Source organism: Giraffa tippelskirchi, chromosome 1 (genome assembly GCF_054371585.1).
Source record: "Giraffa tippelskirchi isolate mGirTip1 chromosome 1, T2T-mGirTip1v1.2.pri, whole genome shotgun sequence".
In the NCBI taxonomy this organism is placed as follows: Eukaryota; Metazoa; Chordata; class Mammalia; order Artiodactyla; family Giraffidae; genus Giraffa; species Giraffa tippelskirchi.
In genome coordinates this window covers 148715192-148742614 of record NC_137275.1, presented here as the reverse complement: position 1 = coordinate 148742614, position 27423 = coordinate 148715192, and the positions used below count along the sequence as shown (strand labels likewise).

The following is a 27423-nucleotide window of genomic DNA, read 5'->3' as shown; positions in this document are numbered from 1 at the left end:
TTAGTTTCACACATCCAGTAAGTTTAAGAGCAGGGTCCTGTGCACATGTGGTAGAGCACTTCAGCCCATTGAAAGTGAGGGACTTTCCACAAATAAGCTAAGGGTACTGGCTCTACAAGTGCAGTTCAGTTCAGTTCAGTCATTCAGTCGTGTACGACTCTTTGTGACCCCATGAACCGCAGCACGCCAGGCCTCCCTGTCCATCACCAACTCCCGGAGTCTACCCAAACCCGTGTCCATTGAGTCAGTGATGTCATCCAACCATCTCAACCTCTGTTGTCCCCTTCTCCTCCTGCCCTCAATCTTTCCCAGCATCAGGGTCTTTTCCTGGGTCTACAAGGCAACATATCTTACTTGCTCACCCTGCCTTGAGCTCTTTTCTAGAGTTCTTGTTCACATGCCACATCTCCCTACCTAGACTGAGAACAGTGGAAAGTCAAAACTGCCTTCCCTTTCTAAGGCACCTGCCAAGTTTAAGCACAAAGCAAATGTTCAATAAATGTTTGCAACATTTATTCTGGTGGAAACGGGGCATCATGAGGGACAAAAGTAGATTTGGCATGAACAAAAGAATTCGGTTTGTACTTTGCTCATTTCCTAGAACCAGTATAGTACCTAACATGTAACAGGAGCCTAATAGTTGTGGGATTTTAAAAAATGAATAAAAGATATGGCAAAAAGTGAGTAATTATTAAGCTTTGTCTTCAATTCTGTAGTCATTCATTCACTCCAAATACGTATTACCAAGTATCTTGTGTGCTAGGGTCTCTGCTGCTTTGAAACCTAATTTCCCCCACAGAGTTAGAGCCATCCTCCCTAGTCAATGCCTGGCATTCAGTTCACCTTGCAGGCAGAGGGCACAGCTAGCGTAGCCCTATGTCTCAATACCTATTGTCTAAGCATTCTCTCCCAGCAGTGCCTTGACCTAAACAATTACATCTAAGTGTTGCAAAACAAATAATCACAATTAAGTGTTGCAAATCTTTTTCATCAAGCTGAGGAATTTAAATTTTTCACTCCACATTTACTAGCTACTCCCAATCTTATTTCCTCAGGCATAACACTGATTAAAATTGTTATACACAGAAAAGTGGCTGGGAACTAGGCTAGCACATCAGATTGATACCACACTGTAAAGAGCCCTGCATGCCAAGAACGTACGTGTGTGCTAAGTTGCTTCCGTCGTGTCCAAATCTTTGCAACCCTATGGACTGTAGCCTGCCAGGCTCCCCTGTCTGTGGGATTTTCCAGGCAAGGATACTCGAGTGGGTTGCCATGCCCTCCTCCAGGGGATCTTTCCGACCCAGGGATAGAAGCCAGGTCTCCTGCACTGGCAGGTGGATTCTCTACTGCTGAGCCACTCAGGGAAGCCCCATGCCAAGAACATGGATAGTTAATTTAATATACAGCTGTGCTGTGCTAGGTCCCTTCAGTCCTGTCCGACTCTTCATGACCCCATGGACTGTAGCCTGCCCAGCTCATTTGTCCATGGGATTCTCCAGGCAAGAGTACTGGAGCGGGTTGACATGCCCTCCTCCAGGGGGATCTTCTCAACCCAGGGATTGAACCTGGGTCTCCTATGTCTCCTGCATTGGCAGGCAGGTTCTTTATCTCTAGGGCCATAGAGCGGAGAGTCATAAAAACCTTTAAGGGAAACAGTGAATGTATAGTCAGAGCACGAGGAAAGTGTTACGACCTTGATTACAGAAAAGATCTAAGACAGGAGGAATGAAAAAAAGCTTGCTTCAGGTCATACCAAAAAAGACAGTCTAAAGCTACAAATAAAGAAAGGCTGTCACAGACGAAAATGGCAACTAATAAGCCATTTCATCCTTTGCTTTTATGTGTAATTTAAAAGTTTCAACAATAGATGCAGCCATGCAAGCTCTGGTTCATTGATCGGTCGTCTCGAGGTCCTCCTTGGAAGGCACAGGCTGTAAGAAAGCTTCTGGACAGTCCAGCGTGCCCTCCTGTCGGCTAGTCGTGTAAAAGAGCTGGAGTTTGGGTTTTGTTTTGTTATTTTAAGGGCTACATTTAAAACACAGTATTAGTTGCTATGAATTTTCCGACATTGAAAAGATGGACAGGAATCTTAGCCTGCCAACTCCAAGATCTTCCACTATTGCATCATTTGTAATGAAACCTCTTCAGGCAGCGACCTGTAAAATTCAAGTCAGGTAAAATGGCAGCAGCAACAAGCAGCTGCCGCCGGCGGCTTCAACTTCAAGAGCGAGCAGGAGAGCGTGTCTCTGTGGAGCTGCCAACTGCTCACAGCAACAGTCAATAAATCAACAGGTCCTGCGCGCGCGCCCGAGGGTGCTCAGACCCCGGCGCGCCAGCCACAGGAGGAAGTGACTAATTATTTAAAGACAGTATAGAGACCGCAGTTGAAGGTCGGAGTCGGTTCTCCCCGCGCCTTCCCTCCGTCTACCACCCACTCTGGGAATCTGATGGTGAGAGCACCAATTTCTGGGCTGCTGCTCCAGGCCCTTAGCCCTCCAACCCAAGGACAGCTCTGCCTTGCCCGCTGGTGCAGACACCCCGAGGGCTCCTTCTTTCTCCTGCTGGCCCCCTCCTCTCAACGACCGCAAGCCCTTCGATTCTGCCACCGGAAACTTCCATAGAAGGTGAGATTCCGCGATTAGGAGACGGTTCCACAAACTCCAAAGCGCCAGTGTCGGAACTTCAGGGTCAGACCCCATAAAGCCTAGGCGTCCCTAGTAAGGCTCAGAACTGCTCTATACTGCGGGTCCTCCACTCCGCGCGCTCGCACCCATCCACCAGCCGCCCGGACGCGGTGCCCTCCTTTCCCACGACCCCAGGCGTGATGCCTGGAACCTCAGCAGCGCCTCCGACCCGAGCGCCGCAAAGACCCTCCTCGCTCCAGCGGGGACGGACTTCCCAAGGTCGGGTGTCCCCACTCGCAACCCCCGTCTTCTTCTCCGGGTGGGAGACTGTAGGTTCCAGACAGGCAACCAAGGGGGCGGGGCCTTGGCCGTCCCTGCCGAGCTCGCTCAACCCTGCCGAGCTCGCTCATCCCTCCCGGGCTCCAGGGGTAGTGCCCACACTCCCCACCGGCCAGTACCTCGTCCACTTCCAACTCTGCTCCGTTGCCGACGAGCGCCATGTTCCTCCTCCGGCTGCCGCCGCCCAAAAACCAAACAGGGAGCTCAGAACCAACTCAGTTTCTCAGCCCGGGGCTCAGCCCAGCGCCAGAAGGGGAGGAAAAGGGCGGCCCAGCGCTCCCGCCGGGTCCCGGGCGGGGCCAGCGCGCTGCAGAGCAAGTGCTTTCCCCGCCCCCGGCGCCTGCACATCCGCCGAGCATCCATTTCTCAAGCCGGCGCCGGGTGGCCACCTCGACATAAGCTCCGCCCCTTGCAGGCCTCGCCCCACCTTCTACGAGGTTCCGACTAGAGAAGCCAATCAGATTCTTGCAACGCGTCTCCACCTCCAGACAGCATCCACTTAGGATCCACTTGGGCGGGGTCATTCCGTGGGCGGAGTCACTCGCGAACCTCGCAGCTCTGGCCCACCCTGTGGGAAGGTATTGAATACCTAGGAGTATACCAGCGCTCTGTGCGGAGGCTATAGCTCGCCAGCGGCCAAGAGAGCACCGGCTTAACGTGGTCAAAATGAAAGCCACGCTATCCCCGAGGCCCATGTGAAGCGTCCACCTGGTCCCTGAGCCAATGCCAAGTCCCTTCTCTCGCCAAGTGTGCACTGCGTCTCGCAAATGGTGAGGCCAGAAAGCAACTTCACGTCAAGGTCACCAGTCACCCAGAGGTCTTTGTCATTCCACCTGCCCAGACACTAGGTGAGGGACATCGTCTTCCCATGCAGGGATGTTGTGTTTGCTTCTGTGTATGTCTGATAAATAAATTAAAAATCATGGGACAGATATTTATACAACTTAGAGTTCTCTTCTTCCAATATTCTGTCACAATGACCCCTTTTGTAATCCCAAACATATGTGCATAAGTCGTGCTTGAACTATATACCCATGAGGGTAGGGATGCTGTGTCTTCTTCAAAGTTGTATTCCCAGCACCTAGAACAGTGCCTTGCAGTGGGTGCTCAAAAAATATTTACTGGCTTCCTTTAGAAATTGATTCCTGTGTCTAACACAACTAGAAAATTATAAGCTGTATTTTGGGGGTATTGAGGGGGGGCATTAGTCAGCTTTATTTTACATACAATAAAATTCACCAATTTTAAGCTTCTAATTTGATAAATATTTACAAAACACCATTCCAATCATAATTTAGAACACACCCATGAAGTTCCCTGTGCCTTTTTGCGGTCAATTTTTTTCGCCCACTCTCTGGCCTGTGGCAACCACTGGTCTGCTTTCTATCATTTCATTTTGCTTTTTCTAGAATGTCATATCTATAAGTCAATCATAGGACACATGGTCTTTTGTGTCTGGCTCATGAAAGGCATTTAATGGTCATCTAGTGACAACTACAAAGATTGCTAACATTTATTGAGTACTTCCCACATGCCAAGACTATCCTGAGCCCCTTGTTTAACTTACCTCATCTATCCTTCCTAACCCCATGAAGTAGATACTGTTAACTTACAGATAAGTAAAATGAGGCTCACAGGGTTCAGGTAATTTGTTTGCAGTCAGACATCTATTAAAGAAGTAAGGATGCCAGAATCTGAACTTCAGCAATCTGAACTTCAGCAATCTGACTTAGGGTATGGTGGTAACCATTGTTCCACACTGCTTCCAACCACCACCTTCCCCTTCTTTCTCCCTATTTCAGTAGATCAACTGCCTGCACATGTCTGTTACACATACTTTAAACGAGTCACCTTTGCATCCTTCAAACTTGCTCTACAGTTTTAATGAGTCACTATGTACCTTTATACTAGAAAAATGAAATAGTTCTACCTCACAAACAGATTAGATTATGGTGATGACTGCACAACTCTATGATTCATTACAAATCCTTGAACTGTATAATGTAATGGGTGGATTTTATGCCCCTATATATTATATTTCAGTATCACCACTTTTAAAAACAGGCTAATACATTCTTGCAGCACTCTTAGAATCAGGTATGTGAGGCTAGAAGGGACCTGGGGTCATTTAATTACAATACCCCTGAAAGTTTCCATCCCTCCCCCAACCTCCTCTTTATACTTAGCTTTCTGAGGCTGGACTTCCTGTCTGGGTCCAGATCCTACTCCTTATTACTCATGCATGATTCCATTTTTTAAAGTTCATTGGCTCCCAAATTAATATCGCATTTTTTAACATTAAGCCATCTCGTGGTGGCTTCTTCCTCTCCTGTATGCTTTGTTATTTTCTTTCAATTTCAACTCAAATTTTAAAGAGATACAAAAGAACTTGGCTCTAATGAGTGGCATGATGATGTCAAAGTGAGAATCAAGTTTAATTTTTCAGAAATCTTTCTTGTAAATAAAATTTGGTAGTTTTTTTTTAAATCAGAGACCAAATCTGAAACCCTGTGTATTTTAAATTCATGTCACTAGATGAGTAGCATTCCTGTTTCTGTGGGAGCCAATTATGAACCCAGAATGAGTAAGTGTGTTCTAGCTACTGGAACATCTAATCAAATTTGCTGTGCTCATGGCAGATGCCAACTTCCCCTTCTTGCACATGTGCAATTCTACAAGATTATGAATCACAAATAGAGCTTTTTGCAAAGAATAATAAAAATGAATTCATTTCTGTAACAGAATTCCCCTTTCCAGTTTGCTGATCATGATGTACTCTATCAGTCAAGTGAGATTAGTCAAACATTCCCTTTCCCAAAAGAAGCTATAATAGAGGTTTCACAAAAGCAGTGTCTGAATTTTTTTTTTTGAAGATACATCTACTGGGAGCTGTTTGAGTTTCAGATTAAACCTAATCTTGCAGACAATCTAATCTTTAGTATTCCTAAACCTGTTACCTTTAGCACTTGTAAGGTTTTCTTTTAGTTGATGCATGCGTGCTAAGTCACTTCAGTCAAGTCTGACTCTTTGCAACCCTATGGACTATAGCCCTCCAGGCTCCTCTGTCCATGGGATTCTCCAGGCAAGAATACTGGAGTGGGTTGCCATGCCCTCCTCCAGGGAATCTTCCTGACCCAGGGATCAAACCTGAAACTCTTATGTGTCCTGCATTGGCAGGCGAGTTCTTTACCACTAGCACCACCTGGGAAGCCCTTTTTAGTACCTTCATCATTTGTGTAGGAGAGAGAATGATTTTGCATTTAGAAATGAAAAATTTTAGATGCTTGTATCATATCATTGTAAGTCATGCATTTGTCAGTGGCTTTGTCTCACATTCATATCTTAGCTCAACAAGGAGAACTTCCCCTTCTAAATTATCCTTCCTTCTCTATCACCCACAAGGTGTCTTCCTGCTGCCTTAACACTTACCACTATCTGAAAATATCTTGTTCATTTTTCTGTTTACTTACTTATGGTCTGTCTCCATCAACAACAACACCCACACGTTAGCTGTGATGTGAGCTCCATGAGGGAAGGAACCTTGTGTTTTGTGTCTACAACAAAACCCTAGTGCCTAACGCTTAATGGATATTTCATATTGAGTGAATGAATGAAAGTTTATAAAGTTCAGAGTACACAGAGCACTTTGTTTAGACCTTGTAATGTCAGTGTTTCAGCACAGTGATTTTTTTAAAAACAGAGAAAACCAGTAAAGATGAAAGAGAGTAAAGAATGCAAATTACATGAAGTCTGAAAAGTAAATACTGTTTTTCTTAGGGTGATGTGGCAGGCATGATGACTATCTTTAATGCGTAATCTTTTTTTTTTTTCTAAATTATACAAGAGCCAAGCACTTAGAGGTCCGTTAGTGACCTAAAAGAGTTTAATTCTCATCACTGGGAGAGGCTTAAATGCTAGGGGGGAGAAAAACCTCATTATTTAGTGGAGACTGAAATCCTCCCTTAAGAATATCCCTGTTCTTAGCATTTGGAGCTGGGTAAACAGTCATTTTGCCCTGTTTATCAGTTGTTCACTTTTTCACACACATATAAATAATCTTTCCCATCACTTTCCTATTTATTTTCACTATTTCTCTTTAGATTAATCTCACTTTTTCCAGATGAGGAGACACCCACAAGACAAAAGCAGAACAGAGACTAATTGTGGCAATATGAAACCTCTGAGTGCAGCATTGAGGACTTAAAAACAAGAATAAATAAGGAATCTGTGGCAGAGGCTGCTCATTGCTGCCCAATGTTTGTTCTCCCTTTGTTCTATTGGTAAGAGAACCTGAGTTTATATGAGGCAGCGTGGTGTCCAGCTAAAAGATTGCATTTTCAAGAACTCCTTCACAGCTAGGAATGGCCAATGTAACTAAACTTCAGACAATGAAATATATTTTACTTCCAGGAAGGCTATTTAAAGGGAAAGAACTGAACAGAGGCATGTAGTACCTTTGCCCTTCTGCCTCTTCTCCTTCCAACAGCCTGGAACAGATGCAATGGTTGGAGCTCCAGCTGCCCTTTTGGACCATGAAGTAACACCTTGAGAATGGGAGCCATAAACTAGAAAAGTGGAGCGAAAAGACAGAAAGAGTCTGGATTCCTGATGACTGGAGCTGCCACACAAGCACTTGATTACCAACCTCCAGATTTCTATTATTCTAAATTACTATTAATTATATTCATTTCAACCCACTGACTTCAGCTGAAGCATTTGGAACTTCTACCCAATGTTGGATTGGAGTAGACTACTTGGAGCAGTTTTTAAAGCCACGTACACCTTCTTTCCTGAAGATATGTCCTTAAAGTCCTCTTTCTCCCGGTTCTGTTGTGCCTTCATTTCTGGCATATTTTCCCTCATACTACTAGACTCTGTTATTGTCCTACAATCCAAATATTCTCCAGATTCTGAAAAATACTGATACTAGCATATTTTTATGATATTCTTATTTTGTTTCATGACAGTTTTAGTAAACCAATAATTATTTTTGGCCATCTTCAGCAATTCTATTCTCAAAGCCTCATGTAGACCTAGTATTTACAATGTTTCTTCCTTTTTTGTTTTGTTTTGTGTTTTGGCCATGTCTCATGGCATGAGAAATCCTAGTTCTCAAACAGAAATTGAATCTGTGCCTCCTGCTGTGGAAGTGTGCAGTCTTAACCACTGGACCCCAGGGAAGTCCCTATAACACTTCTGATTGAGCACTTTGGTTTTATATTAGACAGTTCCTATAATCACTGAGAGGAGTCACATACAAACCTGCTCCGTAAGACATACACATAGCAACATCTATATTCTAAAATCAGTTTTGACTTAGCACTACAACGTAGCTCTGAGTGTCTCTAAAGCAATGGCTCTCAAACTTGAGCACATCAGAATCACTCAGAGGGCTTGTTAAAACACAGGTTGCCGCTTCCAGTCACCAGAGTTTCTGATTAGACAAGTCTGGGGTGGGCTGCTTGTTGCTGTGGCTGCTGCTATGAATTCAAGAACCAGGTCTAGAGAACCACTGCTCTAGATCATGGCCAGCAACCTGAGTCCCTCAGGCACAAGCAACCTACCTGCCAGATATAGCACACCCCCTAAGGGTTCAAGAGGAAACACTAGAAAAGCGCTTTATGCTGCTCTTTAGCATACAAGGACTAACATTCTATGTAAAAGCAAAAGCTGTGACCGTTTTCTCCTTGATATTCTTTCAACAATAAGGAAAACAATTTAAGTGGTGAGAATATAGCTTTATTTTCATGTGATTCAATAAAACCACTTTCATTTTATTTTCATCAATGTTTACTTTTGTCAAGTGACCGATGTAAAAAATAGGTAGGTCCTCACTGCTCCAAGAGAGCCTGACTCCCACACGGATACTGGACCATCAGCAATGGACCATCAGCAATTAAGCCTCATCTCCTAGTTCCTTGAGATATTGATTTGTGATCTTTTTTTTTCTTTTTTAATTAATTTGTTTTTAACTGGAGGATAATTGCTTTTTTACAATGATTTGTGATCTTGAACAACCCACTTCAATCCTTTCAGTGGTTTTTTGTGACAACAAATATAGAATGAGTATTTCCTTGGTGGTGCAGTGGATAAGTATCCACCTGCCAATGCAGGAAACACAGGTTCAATCCCTGTTCCGGGAAGATTCCACATACTGCGGAGCAACTAAGCCCATGCGCCACCACTAGTACTCAGCCACCGCCCACCCACCCACCAACAACCTACTATAGAACCTGTGCTCCACAACAAGAGAACCCATAGCAATGAGAAGTCCACACACCTCAACTAGAGAGTAGCCTCTGCTGGCTGCAACTAGAGAAAGCCTGTGCAAAGCAACGAAGACCCAGCGTAGCCAAAAATAAATAAATTTTTCCCTAAAAAGTTATAAAAATATATAGAAAAAGGACATGACTTTCCATATCCATAAGACTATAATCCTGGGATTTACTTGGAGTGAAGGAAGCTCTCTTTGACTCGCAGTTATTAGAGAGTGGGATGTGGTAACGGGAAGCAGCCAAGAAGGCAATTTTACATGTTCCCAAATTACCAGGTAACTCAAGGAATTCCGCCCCCCCCCATACTAGCTAATATACTTGGGGTGGGGGAGACTTTTAAGGAGAAATAATTTACACTATTCTCTATACTCTATCTATATACCATCACTGCTTTTTGATGTTTCTAGCTGACTTGGAATTCCCCATTGACTTCTGAAAACATGTCTAAATATTGAAAAGTAAGCTCTAGGGTGATGGGCCTTAGGTGCATTCTGGGAACCTCTGGTTCGGCTCAGCAGTTATGTCCGGGCTTAGAGGCAGCACGGCATAATGTCCATGTGTCTGAACTATTTCATTGCCTTCAAAGCACTTTACAAAAACCCAGTGAGGTGAGCAGGGCTTACATCTTACAGATGAGAAAACTGAGGCTCTGAGATGTTAGATGACCTGCCCAAAGTCATTACTGAGTGGGAGTAAACCACATGTTAAGGCCCTTTACTGAAAGGTATATTATAAAGGATTTAACTATGGCTGGACTTCCCAGTGGCTCAGTGATAAAGAATCTGCCTGCCAATGCAGGAGCCGTGGGAGACTTGGGTTCAATCCCTGGGTAGGGAAGAGCCCTTGGAGGAGGAAATGACAATCCACTCCAATATTCTTGCCTGGGAAATCCCATGGACAGAGAAGTCTGGTGGGCTACAGTCCATGGGGTCGCAAGAGTCAGACACGACTGAGAATTCATACATAACTGTGGCCGGTTTTTGGAGAGATTGGGAAAGGCTTACATACTCGCAAATCTGCCTCACTACAAGAAACATACCCCAGAAACTTGTAAGCCCCCCTACAACTCACCCACCCCACCCTGATGTTTGTTTTGTCATTATCAGATAGTTCCAAAGTCTTTGACCATAGACCCTTGGTGGACTCAGATGTATTTTTGTGACACTGTTCATGCACAAGGATTCTATAAAAATCATAAATGTCAAACTGTGAAGAATGCTGACATAAGTTCAGAGAAGGACCTCCTGCAGGTAACAACCTTCAAACACAAAAAACCTACCTGAAGGCACTGAAGAGAGACCCAAAGAAGTAGACTCTGAAGACTGTTCGGGTCTCATACTTGAGAGAAACTTACTCTGTGGCTTTCTTGTTTTTTTATGGCATTAGCCTGAAGAAAGCTTGTGTGATTTATTGGTTCAAAGAACCTGAGGACAGATTTCAAGGCAACCACAGCAGCTGGAAAATGAGAGGAAATATCCAGGAAAGGGAAGGTGGGTGGGGTTGGGCTCTAACGCCTGACCTATGCACACGTGAGGCCAAATGCAAGGAGCCCAGATGAAGTTAAAAGAACTGAACCGAATTCTCAGCAGCCACTCATGACAGGGGAACATGTGCTTATTGCTTGTGTTTATCCAAATTAACTGATTAAAAAAATAATCATTCAATACTCTTCAGAGTCTCTAAAAGAATCCAACTCAAACTCTGGCACTTTTTATTCCAAAACTACCTTCCCAGCCACTTCCTAGCTATTCAAGTAACCTCCTTTCAGGCATTGTAGGTAAGAATGGGAGAATTAGCACATCTTCCTTGAAAAGTTTGGCAACAAGGATCCAGAGTTTAAAACCCCACAGCTGGGAATTTATCCTAGAGATATATTTACATATATGTAAAATTGCTAGCCCACACGTTTACCCACTGTGGCAATATTTGAACAAAGCTTGTCTATATACCTGGACACTTCAGCACTGTGCTTGAGGGCCAGTTTAAGCAGTAGATTCGCCAACAAAAAGCCCAAAAATGAAAAAAAAAAAAAAAGGCACTAAGTAGACTATCAAAAGGACACTGATTTTCAGCAGGACAGTGAAATGAGAAAGCAGAGTACTGCCTTATTCAGTCTCAGCTGGGATCTTGGCTAACTCAGATTTTCTAGTGCTATCCTGTCATCTCACCTTTGTAACACCTCTTCTCTCCATCCACCCAAGATCTAAGTGGCAGCATCTCTATTACTCACTTGAATTTTCAGCTGATCTCGCTGAGTTCGATTCCTTGGCTCAACATCACATCGGGGAGGCAGTATGGCACATAGTAAGCAGCCCTGTTTCAACGTGGGTTCCAACAGAACTTCAGCTCCCTTGATCTGCGGCTCCTAGCAAGTCACTTAATTCAACTAAGCCTCAATTTCCTCATATAGAAAATGGAGGCAATTATAAGTTGCAAAAATGCTGTATAGAGAACACACAATAATCTATATAAAATGTCTAGCACATAGAAATGCTTAATACATTTTACCTGTTATTATAATTCATATCCCTGGTGGCTCAGATGGTAAAGAATCCACCTGCCATATGGGAGACCTGGGTTCAATCCCTGGGTCAGGAAGATCCCCTGGAGGAAGGCATGGCAACTCACTCCAGTGTGCTTGCCTGGAGAATCCCCATTAGCCTGGCGAGCTACAGTCCATGGGGTCGCAAACAGTCAGACATGACTGAGACTAAGCACACATAATTCATTTCAGAGTTATGATCTAAAAATATAAGCTTGGTCATGTTAGACATTATTAGAACACACTATATCCTGGCTTTTTCTCCTTTGAGGTACAGGAATACTGCTTCCTAGCTGCTTTCTAATTAATGGAGCCATGTGACTAATTCTAACAGATGGACTCAAAGATAAAAGAATAGATAAGAGAATTTGATGCGCTTTCTTCTCCCATTGGATGACAAAGGAAGCCATGTGTTCCACATGGTGCTTCTACAAGGTGGAGGTTCCATCAGACCGTGTCCATCTAAGTGACCACAAAACAGAGTCCCACAGCAATTTTTCAATAAACACATAGTGTGAGCAACTCATATACAGGAGATTTTGAGGTTATTATCACAGCAGAGCCTAGCTGCTCTATCCTAAGACAGGACACTTCATTTCTCACTGCTCAAACACATGTAAGCTCTCCTAATGGACCAGCAAACATCAAAATTTCTAGTTATGTAGAAACAAAAAACACCTGTAGTTTTCATTTCTTTTTCAAAGTTATTATTTCTGTGTACAGTTATTTGAAAGTGACTTTAGAAAAACACACACACAAGTGAGGCTGGCTTAAGGAAATAGGAAATTTATTAAGCAAAATAGGAAATTTACTAACCTACATAAATTAAAATCCAAGAGTAGAGTGAGCATGGGGCATGCTGAATACAGAGGCTTAAACTAGACATCAAGGACTCAGTTTAGCTGTTACTGTAATTCAGCTCTGTGTGTGTGTATGTGTGTGTGTGAGTGTGAGTGTGAGTGTGATAATGTTTTCTGGCAAAGTTTCTTCTCTTACTGAAAAAAAAAAATGGCTGCCAGTACTTCCAATTGCTTACACTATTTTCTCTTATGGCAACTTGAGCTCAGAGTAATTCTCTCTCTCAGTGGTTCTGAGAAAGTCCTGGCATTCCCTCTCATTGGACCAAATTGAATCACTTACCCACCCACAGAACCAGTCACAGTGACCAGAATACAATATTCTGATTGGCTGCTGATTCTGGGGAGACCCATGGACTACAAGGGAGTAGAGGTTCCCTGGGGAAAAAAAAAAATCAAGGTACTGCTACCAAAAGCAGAGTGAATGAACACAGGATAGGCAAAAATAACACAAAAATATGTGACCAGATAAGGAACTTTATGAAGAAATCACTTTGTTTTACCGCAGAGACTAACACAACATCGTAAAGCAGTTCTATTTCAATAATAAAACATTACAAAAAATTTTTTAAAGCTGTACAGGGAAATTGAAAAAAAATCAAAATAAAATTAGTCGAAGCTTTGTGACATTAGGTTACTTTTATATTATTAACGTTAGCAAATGTGAAATCTAAGGACTCCCTGTCAGTCCAATGGTTAAGACTCTGCGCTTCCCCCAAGATCCCAAATGCCCTGTAGTGCAGCAAAAAAAACGACATCTACAGGGGAAAAAGTGTAACAATATAAATGGTTTCCTTTCCTAGGGTTGGGTTATGGAGATGGATGAGTTTGTGTGTGTGTGTGTGTGTGTGTACACCCACATGAATGTGCATGTTTATAGTTTTCTTTTTTTGCCTCATCTATCAAAGCCGGGGAGACTTGCTGTCTTCCAAGATGGGGTGAGACTCCCCCATAAGCCGTTTTACCCTCCACATCTCTTTTTCCAAGTGCAGTATTTCCCCAATCAGCCACTTTACCCTCCACATCTCTTATTCCTGTTTCCCAAGAGTGTCTGGCTTCAGCAGCTTGAGTGAAGCATTAACAGCACAGAATCAAATATTGCCAATTTAATCTGCCTCTTACTGTGACAGGGCCTCAGAAAACACTGGAATGGGGCTCTGATCTTTGGCTCCCCCACAGCTTGTGAAAGACAGGGATTTATTGATAAAATCATCTCCCCCACTGGGTTGTGAGAGCCTCAAGGACTTAGAATCTGTTTTACTGATGTCTGTCTCCACAGCACCCAGTGTGAGGGACAGCAGACCTGAGGGACTCTGCCCCCAAGTCGTAGTTCATAGTCTAGTGGAAACATTAAACTTGTAACATGAATGACCAAAATACAGCATAGAATGTCAAACTACTGGCGAAAGGGCTTTGGGATTTCAAAGAAGGAAGCACATTTTCTCCGGCTGAATGGACAAGAAGTTTTTTTTACTAAGAAAGTAGCATTAGAAGTGGTAGCAGGAGAAGGGCAGAGCTGAGGGCAGAAAATGCCAGGCAGAGGATCCCCTGGAAAAGAAGACATAAAAGGGATATTTTTGTCTTAATGACTCACACCAGAATAGGAAAGAACACTCTTTGTTTGGAAAATACTTTGATAAGCTACTAGAATTAAGGGTGAGAACTTCAAGTTCATGGATGACTACATGCTTCAAGCAAATATCATATCACAATCCCTACCCTGTACTGGGTGAGGCAAAAGAGGGACTTGGACACACAGCGAGGTTAGGGGAACAATGCCCTGAGCCACACACCCTCCCATGGACAATGTGCTAAGCCTTGAGGAAATGGCCAAGAGCTCAGAGGGGCTGAATGCTGGGGTTCCTGAAGCATGTCATGGAAGACTGCCTAAAAATATAAGTTGGGGCCATATCATAAAGTGCAAAATACTGTATTAAGAAACTTGGAGTTTACCCTGATACCAGTCAGTTCAGGCTAGGACTCTTTTCAGTAATATCCCCATTTCTCCTCTTTTTCTTTTTTTCCTTTAAAAAGATCCTTCATACATTTTCCCCAGTCTCCTTTAATGGTGTGCAATCATGCTAAGCTGCTTCAGTCATGTCAGACTCTTTGCGACCCCATGGACTGTAGCCGACCAGGCTCTTCTGTCCATGGGATTCTCCAGGCAAGAATACTGGAGTGGGTTGCCATCCCCTCCTCCAAGGGGTCTTCCCGACCCAGGGACAGTCTGGCAGCTCCTGCATTGCGGGCAAATTCTTTATCGCAGAGCCACCATGGAAGCCCCCTTTAATGGTAACATTTTGTGTAAAACTCTAATATAAAATCACATCCAGGATCTTAGCACTGATAACAATTTACCAGTTCTAGTCAGATTTTCCTAGTTTTATTCATACTCTTTTGTATGTGTGTGTGTATTTTTTTCCATACAATTTTATCACGTGTATAGGTTTGTAGATCCACAGTCAAGAGATCGAAGAGTATCAGCATTTCAAAGATACCTCATGTTATCCTTTTATAGCTACACCCACCTCCCTGCCATGTCACTTCACCTCCAACCCTCATCCCTAACCCCTGACAACCAATAATCTGTCCTATATTTTTAAGATTTTTGTCATTTCAAAATGTTCCACAGGTGCAATATACACTGTGTCATTTTGGAGGATTAACTTTTCCCACTCAACATGATTTCCTCATGACTCATCCAAGTTCTTACATGTGTCAATCGATTGTTGTTTTGTTGCTAAATAGTATTCCAGGAAATACATGTGCCACAGTGAGTTTAGCCAGTTATCTGGGTTGTCACAGATAAAGCTGTCATGACCATTTGTGTACATGGTTTTGTGTGAACATAAGTTATTGTTTCTCTAAGTTAAATGCCCAGGTTCAATCTATGGGTTGTATGGTAACTGAATGTTACCAATCTGGGGTCTACACGCCTGTAACTGACCATAGGGAGAATATATTCTGTCTCTCTGAATGACTGTAAGTCCTAGGATGTGTTTCCTTTGGGGCTGCAATTTTCTGAAATAGTTTCTCCATGCAATTTCATCCAGGAATCTACAGAAACAAAATGTCACAAATCATGGAATATATTTGTTTATTTTCCTTTACATATAGCAAGACTGATGTTCAGTTATGTGAAGGAACTCCTCTGGAAGCAGCTGTTATGGTCTGAATATGTCGCGTCAATATCCACATGTTGAAATCTTAAAGCCTAATGTGATGGTATGAGGAGGTGGGGTCTTTGGGAGATGCTTGATCATGAGGGCAGAACCCTCACAAATGGGACTAGAGCTCTTAGAGATCCAAAAGAGCTCCCATGCTTTTCTTACCGTGTGAAAAATCTGCACCCCAGAAAAGGGCTCCTGATTGTGTCCCTATCTCAGACTTCCAGCTTCCAGATATGTGAGAAACAAATTTCCGTTGTTTATAAACTGCTGTTTTGTTATAGCAGCCTGAAGGGACGAAGGCAGCAGCCTTGAGTATCTTTGACTTAATACATTCGTACTGCTAAAGCATCTGCCTGGAATAGTCTTCCTATGTAAACCGGCCAGTGATAATTGGCCACCGTCTATGAGCTACTTTCACTGTGGAGTATCAGTCTTAGGCAAGATGTCAGGGAAAGTTGCCTTCAGTTATGATCATTCAGATTAGCATAGACATTCCTTCTTCAGGTCTTATCATGATCACATTCCTGTTCCTCCGTTATCTGAAGGGACCCACAGATTCCATAGTGCCTGACATCTGGAACCCTGGAGCTTACTCTCCCAGCCCCCACCCCACTGCGCTCTGAGGAGTCCACCTAGAATCACAGAGTCTAGCATCTCCCTTTCACCTTCTGCCCTCTCCCCTCTCACCTCAGAACCAGGTGCCCCGAAGCCTCTGATTGACTCATGCTCAGTTGCCTGTTTCCAAGGCAAGGAGCCCCTGCATAGACTTGACCTGTTTCTAGTCTCTGGGAATGGAATGCTCTTTATCACAAGTTATCTGTCACTTTACTTTCAGGTACTCAGCTTAGAAACTCATTTCCAAGGACATGTGATGTATGAAAGTAGAAACAGCCCGTACTAGAAATGAAACTGACCAAGAGTGACATAATGGACACATTGTGTTTGTTTGTAGGAGGAACCATCCCTGAAAGTATCAGAAGCAAATGGAAGAAAGAAAAATCCCTGAATATCATTTATAAAGTTTAGTGCCTCTCTGATTTATACCTCTAAGGTGTGGAATGAAAAGATATGACTAGAAGAGTCATCTCAACTAAGCTTTTGATCATCCCTCTGACCAACACACTCACAAAATGCCAACACAATCATAAACTCTTAGCCAGGAAAAATAGAATGTCATACACATGCACACACAAGCATTTACACACTCACCATTCATGTAAAATGACCACACAGCTTTATGAGTGGAGTTTGGAACGGTCATGGAAAAAAAGTGTTGATCTGGAAAAAATAAAAAATGACAACCATCACTATGCAGGAGTAGGAATTGGCTGCTAACTGAAATTTAGTCATCTTCTCTAAAAGAGCTCTGTGTTCATTATAAATGACAAGGCAATACGTATTTTCTGAGCTGACAAAGCTGGAGACCCCTGTGAAAATCGCACTGGAAGTAACAGGTCTCATGCACATGGTTGGGGCCAATGTGGTGGCTAGCGTGGTGGCAGGTGTGGTGGTAGGTGAGAGGAGAGTGAAGCCCAGTCCTTGACCTTGTTACTAAACCCAACTTGAGTCCTCTCACCTGATGCGTAGTAAAGTCAAGCTTCTGACACCAGATTGTGGTAAAGGAGGGTACAGCATTTATTGTAAGATGCCCAACAAGAACCAAGCAAGGAGAATGTGCAATTCATGCTCAAAAGATACAAATTCCCCAGTGGCTTTCATGGAGGGATTTCTAAAGGCAACGTTAGGGGTAAGGGTTGTAAAGTGCCTGATCAGCCTGTGGACATTCTCCTGATTGGCTGATAATGAAGTAACAGGGTGATATTTCCAGAGTTAATGCTGTCAGCCGGACTGGGGTCAACATGATTGTGGTCAGCATGCAGTTAACGTCTTCCAACTGGTGAGGGTTTTAGTACCTGCAAAACAGCTCGAGGATATGGCTCAGGATATTATCTATAGCCCTTGATTAGAAACTAAAAGGTCCTTGACTTTATTTTATGGCTAACCTAGTATTATTTTGTCTTGCTTGACTGTTTTCTTTTGTTTCTGCATTTCTCATTTCTCTGATTAAAATTGCTCTTTGGAACTCAGGGATGGCCTTGGAGGTTAAAGCTTTTCTACAAACAAGAGACGGGGAGTGGAGGTGGGAGCGGATAAGGGGTGGGGGGAGTTGGGGGTAGAGAGTGTTGGGAATGGAGGGGATCTGTCCCTGGGAAAACCCTGCAACATCTTGCTCATTTTCAACCTCAAGACTCTTGAACATGAATGAGAATCCAAGAGAATTCCAAAGGGGGCAGGAAGAAAGCCCAGAGGACCCTCCCCTAAAAGTGTGTTTGGGATGTGGACACAGACAATAAATCACTTAAAAATATTTGGAGTTCAAGCAGTACAAATTGTAACATAAATGATTACATTTTAAAGATAAGGGCAACCAGGCCATTGTGGAAGTATGTCACAAGTCATAACAGGTGCCCAGGTGGAGCAGTGAAACTCTTTCCAGTTGCTAGCTTTGAATGAACTACAATTTCTCAGATGTTTCTTGCCAGTCTGCCTGCAATGCAGGAAACGTGGGTTCAATCCCTCGATCAGGAAGATCCCCTGGAGGAGGAAATGGCAACCCACTCCACTATTCTTGCCTGGGAAATTCCATGGACAGAGGAGCCTGTCTGGCTACAGTCCATGGGGTCACAAAGAATCAGACAAAACTGAAGCAACTTAGCATGCACACAATATTATACATGGACTCAAATAATTTGCAGAAAAAGGAGAATGAACAAATAGTTTAAAATCAAACACAAGTCATATTTTCTCTATGAGGTCAAAAATAACCAATCATCAGACCATGAACGAGTTTCATAGATCATCTAGTCCATGGCACTCAGCAGTGTTCTGATTGATCAGTTTCTTCCTTCTTTTTTTTTTTAAGCGTGAAAGATTATTCTGTTAACTAGCCAGGTTGTGAAGGTTGTCAACCAGTAACCCTTTCCAATTATCTCACTTTATATGAGACTGGAAGGAGAAGGAATGTGCTAACTATTACTGAATGCCTACCAAATTGCTACCTGTTTACCTTAGTTAACAAGGAGTGACCTGAAGGGAAGGTTGTCAGGAAATTTGCCCAAAGTAATTTGCCCAGCTAACTAGGTCATGGTACACCCACGTTTCTTCTGTCCGAGCTTCAAATTCTTTCCTCTACCTAACTAAAAATCAAAGCACTTAGTTAGCATAAGCCTCCATGATCGCATTTAATTTTTGTTTAAAAAGATATTACAAAACAGGTGCTATTACTATTCCTATTTTATGTAAGTGAATAAACTGAGACCTCTACAGATGTAATTAGCCTAAAGTCAGTTTGCTCGTACATGGTGGAGGTAGGGCTTGAATCCAGAATATTTTTTAATTTTAGAGCTAAATTTTAGTAGAACATGAAAGTTTGAACTCTTACACCTTAAACAAACAAAACTGTAAAATTTCTGCTTGTTTCAGAATAGTTTTATGGGGAAGGTAGTCTGTAAGAGAAAGTTGGTGTTCAGTGCAGAGGTGCCAAGGTTTTTCAACGAAGTGTACAAAAGTTCTTGTGGGGATGGGGCAAGGAGTGAGGGACTCAGACATTTACAATAGTGAGTGTTCTCTCATCCTCTTGATGGGAGGTAGGAGAGAACTCCTGTAAGAGCTTCATCAAACACCATGTAACTGCCTCGCTGAATCAGAGCCCAGCAATCCTGGCATTTCACAACACAGATCTCCTCAACCATGGCTGCACCATAAGGATACGTGACAGCAGTCATCCTCTCCTTCAGTCTTACAGTCATGTCTTTATCATACCTAAGGTCAAGCTTAGTTCCCAGTGGTGCAATGGGGGTGTTGAGACAATGATGTCACATTTCAGGATATAACTTGCATGGACATTTTCACAAGATGCAGAACTCGGAAGGGAAAAAGCAAATTGAGAATATGCCTGTTTGCAAATCAAAACTATGTTGAGTTATCACCTCACACCAGTCTGAATGGCCATCATCAAAAATCCACAAACAATAAATGATAGTGTATGAAGAAAAGGTGGTGGTGGGAATGTAAATTGGTACAGCCACAATGAAAAACAGTATGGAGGCTCTTCAAAAAACTAAAAATAGAGCTACTGTATGATCCTGCAATCCCACTCCTGGGCATATATCCAGAGAAGAACATGGTCTGAAAGGATATGTGCATCCCAATGTTCATGGCAGCACAGTCTACCAAGCCAAGACCTACATGGAAGCAACCTACATGTCCCTGGGCAGATGAATGGATAAAGATGTGGTACTCGTATACAATGGATTATTACTTAGCCATTAAAAACAACTTGAACTCTCTTTCACCAAAGATACCAAAGAAACTCATGCTGATTTTTGTAATTTTCTCTGACTTTCACTAGTCATGTAATAAACACAGCTGGTGAAGCAGCTATCAGTTCAGTTCAGTCTCTCAGTCGTGTCTGACTCTTTGCTACCCCATGGACTGCAGCATGCCAGGCTTCCCTGTCCCTCACCAACTCCTGGAGCTTGCTCAAACTCATGTCCATCAAGTTAGTGATGCCATCCAACCATCACATCCTCTGTCATCCCCTCCTCTTCCTGCCTTCAATCTTTCCCATCATCAGTCAGTTCTTTGCATCAGGTGACCAAAGTGTTGGAACTTCAGCTTCAACATCAGTCCTTCCAATAAGTATTCAGAACTGATTTCCTTTAAGACTGACTGGTTTGATCCCCTTGAAGTCCAAGAGACTCTCAAGAGTCTCCTCCAGAACCACAGTTCAAAAGCATCAGTTCTTCTGCGCTCAGCTTTCTTTATAGTCCAACTCTCACATCCATACATGACTATTGGAAAAATCATAGCTTTGACTATATGGACCTTGGTTGGCAAAGTAATGTCACTGAAACAGCTATAGTTCACTAGTAATAACAGCAACTTGACATGTTCCATCATCATGTTCTGGATGCAACTGACTAAGAAAAACTCACATCAGAGCTGGATAATGACAAGATGCAAATGATGTAACTCAGTGCTTTGCCACTCTGCCCATGAAAATCACTTGGAAGATTTTAAAAACTTTGATGCCTGACTCTGCTCCAGAGATTCTGATTTATTTGATCTGAAGTGGTGCCCAGGCATTAAAATTGCTTAAGTTCTACAGATGATTCTAATGTGTAGCCAGAGTGTCACATAACTGATTCACCTATACACATGAATGGGAAATCCATTTTAGCCAGTTAAATTATTATGTAGGGTGGGAAATCTGCCTCACTGAATGTGATAATATTTCGACTAGAACCAGATACTAGAGCATCATTCAGTAGCCATAGAGAGAAACTGAAAAGAATCCATCAAAATCAACAAATACACAGCTGCCTCCTTGTGCCCACAATCACGGTTCTCTTCCCCACTCAGTCATGGTCTTGCATCCCTACCCAAGAGATGCGGTTGTCACATGAGATAGAGCTTGAAAGTGAAAGGGTTAGTCATTGAGTCCTGTCCCACGCTTTGCAACCACGTGGACTGTAGCCCATCAGGTTCCTCTGTCCGTGGAATTCTCCAGGCAAAAATACTGGAGTGGGTAGCCATTCCCTTCTCCAGGGAATCTTTCCAACTCAGGGATTGAACGTGGGTCTCCTGAGTGGCAGGCAGATTCTTTAGTTTTACACGAGATAGATATACGTTTAAAAAGCTATCATAAGGCAGTATTTATCAATAAACCTCGATCAAGAACTTACTATGTGCCAGGACTTGGGTTTGCTGCTAGCAATATGAAGATGGGTAAGATGTGGTTCCTGCCCTCATGAATTTGGTCTACCAGAGAAGAGAGGGTGTGGAATGTGCTTTTGTGGCATTTATGTATACAGAGATGTCGGAAGAAGGAGAACCAAGCAACTGTTTGTGCCTGGAAGAATCAGGAAAGACAAGGAGAGTTGCCAAGTGTATTAGATCACAAAAGATTGAGTAGGAGGACTTCCCCAGGCCCTCTTCAAAGGAAAGGGCATTCCACTGAGGGAAGAGCATGTACCAATGCAGTGACACATGAGCAGTTGTTGAGTTTGGGTATATAAGTGGTACTATTAGTGTGACTTCAGCCTAGAGGGAGCATTGAGGACCAACAGAGGGTCAGGCTGGAAAGAAAAGCATTATGGCCTTTGTATGGCATTTTGTTGTTTGGATAACAGACAGCAAGCACTGTCCAATAGAACTTGATACTGGTGGAAATTAAGGAGGTGATTCAACTAAGAAAGTGAATGGGAATTTTAAGAGCAGGCCCAAACTCAAAGAGAAAGTCTTCAATCTATATCAAAAGTTTGAGAAATCAATGTATTCTCAAATGTTTTAAGTAGAACATTTTAATTATGCTTATGTCTTTTTTAAATGATTCTCAACTCTAACAAAATTTTGTGTTCATATTCTAATCACAAACCCAGAAAGCTTCTTTTATATTGTTCAGAATAATCCTTTTTGTTTTAAATATGTTATTTATTTGGCTCCTCTGCGTCTCAGTTGCAGCATGAGGAATCTTAGTTGCAGCATGCGGAATCTTAGTTGCGGCATGTGGAATCTAGCTCCCTGACCAGGGATCAAACCCAGGCCCCCTGCATTGGGAGCTCTGAGTCTTAGCCGCTGTACCACAAGGGAAGTCCCCGGAATTTTCTTTTAAATATCACAACTAAGGATGTAGAGGTACTATGTATGCCACTGTACCTACCCAGTAATACAGTTTACCATTACTTAAAAGAACAGCCAAGATCTTCCATCCACCATTAAAAATCTCACTTCTGATCCACTCTTCTCAGCCTGATGTTCACTCTTTAGACTATCCTGATTTCAGACCTCCCCACTATCAACCTTGATCCTTGTTTCCAGTTTTTTTCTTTGCCATGAGCGTCAACCTCGGTGCTCAATCCTGTTTTCCTACTTGTAAACCAATTTCACTTGACAGACTCTATTTCTCCACTCAGCCATGTTGTCATGGGAAAATATCCCTCTTGCTTTGACCGGGCTGGAGATCCACCTCTCCCACCACCCTCATGAGTGGTGATCCTAACAGGCTGGCTCCATCTTCTAAAGAAAGTCAGGGAGAAGGGAAAAAGGGAATCTAGGCTGGTGCCCATGTTTCTGTCTCAGATAATCAGGTGGATGGAGCTGACAACAGATGATGGCTTTCCAGAAAGGAAAAACAGGAGGACAGATTAAGATAAGGAGATAATGATTTCAGTTTTAAGTGTGTTTGTTTTGGAGTGTTTCATAGCTTCCTCCTAAAATCTGGTACAAAACCTGATGAACTGCAGCTCAGTCTTTCTCAAGCAAGTCCTCCCTTTCATCCCTTCTTCCACCTCAACTAACCCTCCTGTTTACTTCCAACTTCCCTGTTTCCTAGCACTTCTCAAACTTTTGTGTGAGCTGCTTGAGGGCCTGTGCTTTGTCTTTTATCTTTGAACCCCATTGCAGCCATAATATGTAATAGATAGCACATGTTAAAATAAAGTGTGATGGACATAAATGCAAATTTATTGAACCAGTTATTCTTCAGAAACCGGAAGTTGTGGGATTAAGTTTGAACAAGGAGGGATAAAAGGATGCCTTTTCTAAAGAAGAAAGGAAGGAAAGATAAATTATAGAAAAGTTGTCCCCAAGGAGTGGATATCGTTTCACATTCTTGACCAAATCAAGTTGAGAGCTATGATTCACTTTTATTGGGGAAAAAAAGCCCTAAATTGGCTAAGCAGAAGTTTGTGAAGCTGCTGCTAAATCACTTCAGTCCTGTCCGACTCTGTGCGACCCCACAGACGGCAGCCCACCAGGCTCCCCCGTCCCTGGGATTCTCCAGGCAAGAACACTGGAGTGGGTTGCCATTTCCTTCTCCAAGTTGTGAAGCTGAGTCAGAGTCAGTTCCTTCGGACCTGTTTGAATGTATAAGTTCTATAAGTGCATTGCTTACTCCATTGTTAGCACTCACTGAGACATTCGATCTTCCATTTAGGAGGCTAGCCATAAACAATTGCTCTATGAATGCAGGAAAAAAACAAACAAACTTGTAGTTTGCCCTGGGAATATGGCCACCAATGGCAGAAAGTCAAAAGATAAACATTTTTTAAGTTAAATAGATTTACCTTAACCAATTCCAAGTGTTTACTTCTCTCACAATCACTCCTAAAATCTGGGTGCAAACGAGTACTTTATTAACTTACTGAAGCATTGCTGCTGCTGCTGCTGCTGCTGCTAAGTCACTTCAGTTGTGTCCGACTCTGTGCGACCCCATAGATGGAAGCCCACCAGGCTCCTCCGTCCCTGGGATTCTCCAGGCAAGAATACTGGAGTGGGTTGCCATTTCCTTCTCCACTGAAGCATTGAGGAGCCATTTAAATTTTAAAAGGATAAGATTCAGATGTTAGTAGATCATTTCTTATTTACATAAGGAATAAAGAACACAACACAATGGGACTATCTATGCTGAGCAGTTCAAAAATACCCATGGTAACACTTGCCTACTCTTTGCGTGCATGAGTTGGGTCTGACTCTTTGCAACCCCATGGACTGTAGCCTGCCAGACTCCTTTGTCTATAGAATTCTCCAGGCAAGAATATTGGAGTGGGTAGCCATTCCCTTCTCCAGGGGATCTTCCCAATCCAGGGATCGAACCCAGGTCTCCTGTATTGCAGGTGGATACTTTAACACCTGAGCTACCAGAGCAGTCCCTTTACATTGGGCTACTCTTTATATTTGGAAAAATTGTGGAGTACACTTTATAATTATTTGCAGAGGGATTGTTAAACAATAACAATTGTTTGGCTATTTATAGTTTGTCTTTGATTATGTTATTCTTTGAGTCCTCTCTAGCTTGGTTCAAATTCTCCCTGTCATTGGTTCCATATAGTCAGTTAGGACAAGAACTTAATTTTCAAGATAATAAGACTGCATATTCAACAAAAAAGTCAACCCACCTGTTCTCAGTTGCCCTCGGTTGCGACTATGGAAACAAGTGAACCCACAGATACAAACAAACCATGTGCTTGCTCCGTTCAGTAATAAGAACTCCCTTCACAATTCCTTTCACTGAGTGTTTTGCTGATTTAATATCTTTAAACATCACTGTCAAATGGATCAAACATTGCTTTTCTCTCATTAGCCTTTTTAAAATTAAAATAACCTTTTTTCTTATTATAAAAGCAATACATTGCATTACCAAAAAACAATCTGAAAATGCAGATAAAGAAAGAGAAGAAAAGAAAGTTATCCCTGAGGTAATTGGACTTTCAGCTAATAGGTCAATTGGGACTTGAGTGTTTAAATAAAAAATAGAGGAAAACATCTAGTGATGTTCTATAACTACTTAATCTCACAGTATATATTAGTGGTTAGTACATTTTTCAAATTTGCAAAACCTTTTCATCAATGAATCTTATGTAGGAGATCAAGCTGTAAGACAGATTAAAAAACAGAGGATGATGGTCTGAAAGCCCAAGGGGTTGACCCTCAAGCAACCCCCAAGTTGAGCCATGAAACACCTGTTGGCACCTTAGAGTTCTTCAAAGCAGAGTTTAAAAATCCATTGGAATTTATCATTCCAGACCTTTTTCCAATGAATAATATTCATATGTATCAATTTATAAAATGTGGACCGTAAGAAGTATGCATTTTAATCATCTGGTTCCATTTCACATTATAAATCATGAAGAGCCTTCCCACATCAAGATATTTGCTTCTATAACATCATTTTAAATAGTTGCATTGTATTCCTTTGTTTTGATTTACCATATTTATTTAATAATCTCCAGGTATTAGACAGGTCATTTGTTTCCAGTTTCTCCCTATTTTTAAGCAACACTGCTGTCATGGTCTGTGCTTGGGTTGGAAAAGAATTTCCAGACGTGAGGCAGAATGAGGGGAGAATAACGTTTATTAGAGGGGGAGAAGCTGTTAAAACAGCAGGCTGGCTCAAAGGAGAGCCAAACCCTTTCACAAGCTAATAGCTAGATTTTATAGCCCTAAGACAGAGAAAATTCCTACTGGAATGGTGGCATTAGGTGATTGGTTAGGATGCTGTAGGGTGGAAATTTTACCTAATATGGGGTCAGGAAACTGGCTGGTTTAGTTCTGGAAGCTTGTGGCAACAGTTGCTATAGGGCTTGGTCAGTTCCAGAGATTTTTATCCTGTGACCTTGGTACTGGGCTCCACACCTGTAACCTCAGTACAGGACTTCACAACTGTGACTGGGATCATTGTAAGGAGTTAAATATGTGTGTGGATTCTTCATTATTTCCTAATGATTCACATTTTAATGTGTTTTTCAAAATGTCTTTTAAGATATGTACATTGATTGACATGCATTGCACTGGTGAACATGTGTATATGACTTGAAATAGTGGTCCATGGAGAGACAAACTGATGAGATGGGCACAGAGAAATACTGCTGACTGGTAGAGAGACCTGAAACACGTGTTAGGAATCTAGTCCTGGCTCACATGTCAGGGTGGCTATGAGTCCCAAGACCAGTTTTGCCACATATAGTACTATCAGTTAAGAGATATCCATCAGGTTGGGGAACACATGTAAACCCATGGCTGATTCATGTCAATGTATGGCAAAAACCACTACAATATTGTAAAGTAATTAGCCGCCAACTAAAATAAATAAATTTATTAAAAAAAAAAAAAAGAGAGAGAGATATCCAAATGAGTGTTCATCTCTTCTAGAACTTTGCAGCTTGTTCCATACAATGGATATGCAAAAATGTTCACTGAATATTATCCCAGGTGTTTGTTTTAGGGGACAATATACCATTTCTCATAACCTTATCACTATTCCACATTTAATTTTAATAATACCTCTTCAAGATAACACCCTTCAAATTTTGTCTTTTATTTGCTAAGGATTATTCATTTTGGAAAAAGCCAAAAGTCACTCACAACTGATTTTAGAAAAGTTTGGCAGAGTCAAAAGCAATTTCAGAAAAGCCAGGCTATGAGCACTAGATGCCATCTTTGCTTTTTGGTCTGTTTTTTCTCAATACTGGCTTCTATTCACAAAACCATCGGGTTGATCCGTCCAGATGGTCTGATTGATTACTTTCTCTTACAGAATGATTTCTTGATTGTCATAGAAGCTCTTCAACTTGCATTCTGCTATGATTTTTTATTCTGTTTTTTTCATTAAAGTATAGTTGATTTACAATGTTGTGCTAATTTCTGCTCTACGGCAAAGTGGCTCAGTTGTACACATATATACATTCTTTTTTCGTATTCTTTTCAATTATGGTTTATCCCAGGACATTGAATACAGATGCCTGTGTCATATGGAAGGACCTCGGTGTTTATCCATTCTAAATGTAATAGTTTTCATCTAATACAAACTCTTTCGCTTCATCCCTCTCCTTCTTCCCTCCCCCTTGTCAACCACAAGTCTGTTCCCTATGTCTGTGGGTATGTTTCTGTTTTGTAGATTGGTTTAATTTGTGCCATATTTTAGATTCTGCATCTAAGTGATATCGTATGGTATTTGTCTTCACTCTTTCTGACTTACCTCATTTAGTATGGTAATCTCTAGGTCTATCCATGTTGCTGTAAATAATCCTGCCTGTGATTCTGACAACTTGG

The 27423-nt window shown here is 42.2% G+C and overlaps 1 protein-coding gene and 1 long non-coding RNA gene across 5 annotated transcripts in view; one reads left to right on the top strand and one right to left on the bottom strand.

Moving 5' to 3' along the window:
• The window catches only part of TTC39B (tetratricopeptide repeat domain 39B), a 141234-nt gene extending 138015 nt beyond the window's left edge, over positions 1-3219 (bottom strand). For all 4 annotated transcript variants that reach the window (XR_014056636.1, XM_081500038.1, XM_081500054.1 and 1 more), the window contains exon 1: positions 3086-3219. Coding sequence is in view for 2 of the 4 variants with exons in the window: in XM_081500038.1 (XP_081356164.1) it covers positions 3086-3127 (42 nt within the window). In the remaining 2 variants the exon portion in view is untranslated. The remainder of the gene's footprint in view (positions 1-3085) is intronic.
• On the top strand, positions 2323-4222 carry LOC145510036 (uncharacterized). Its single transcript, XR_014056643.1, has 2 exons — positions 2323-2627; positions 3382-4222. It is a non-coding gene; the product is annotated as an uncharacterized LOC145510036 (long non-coding RNA).
• Positions 4223-27423: the final 23201 nt, after the last annotated feature.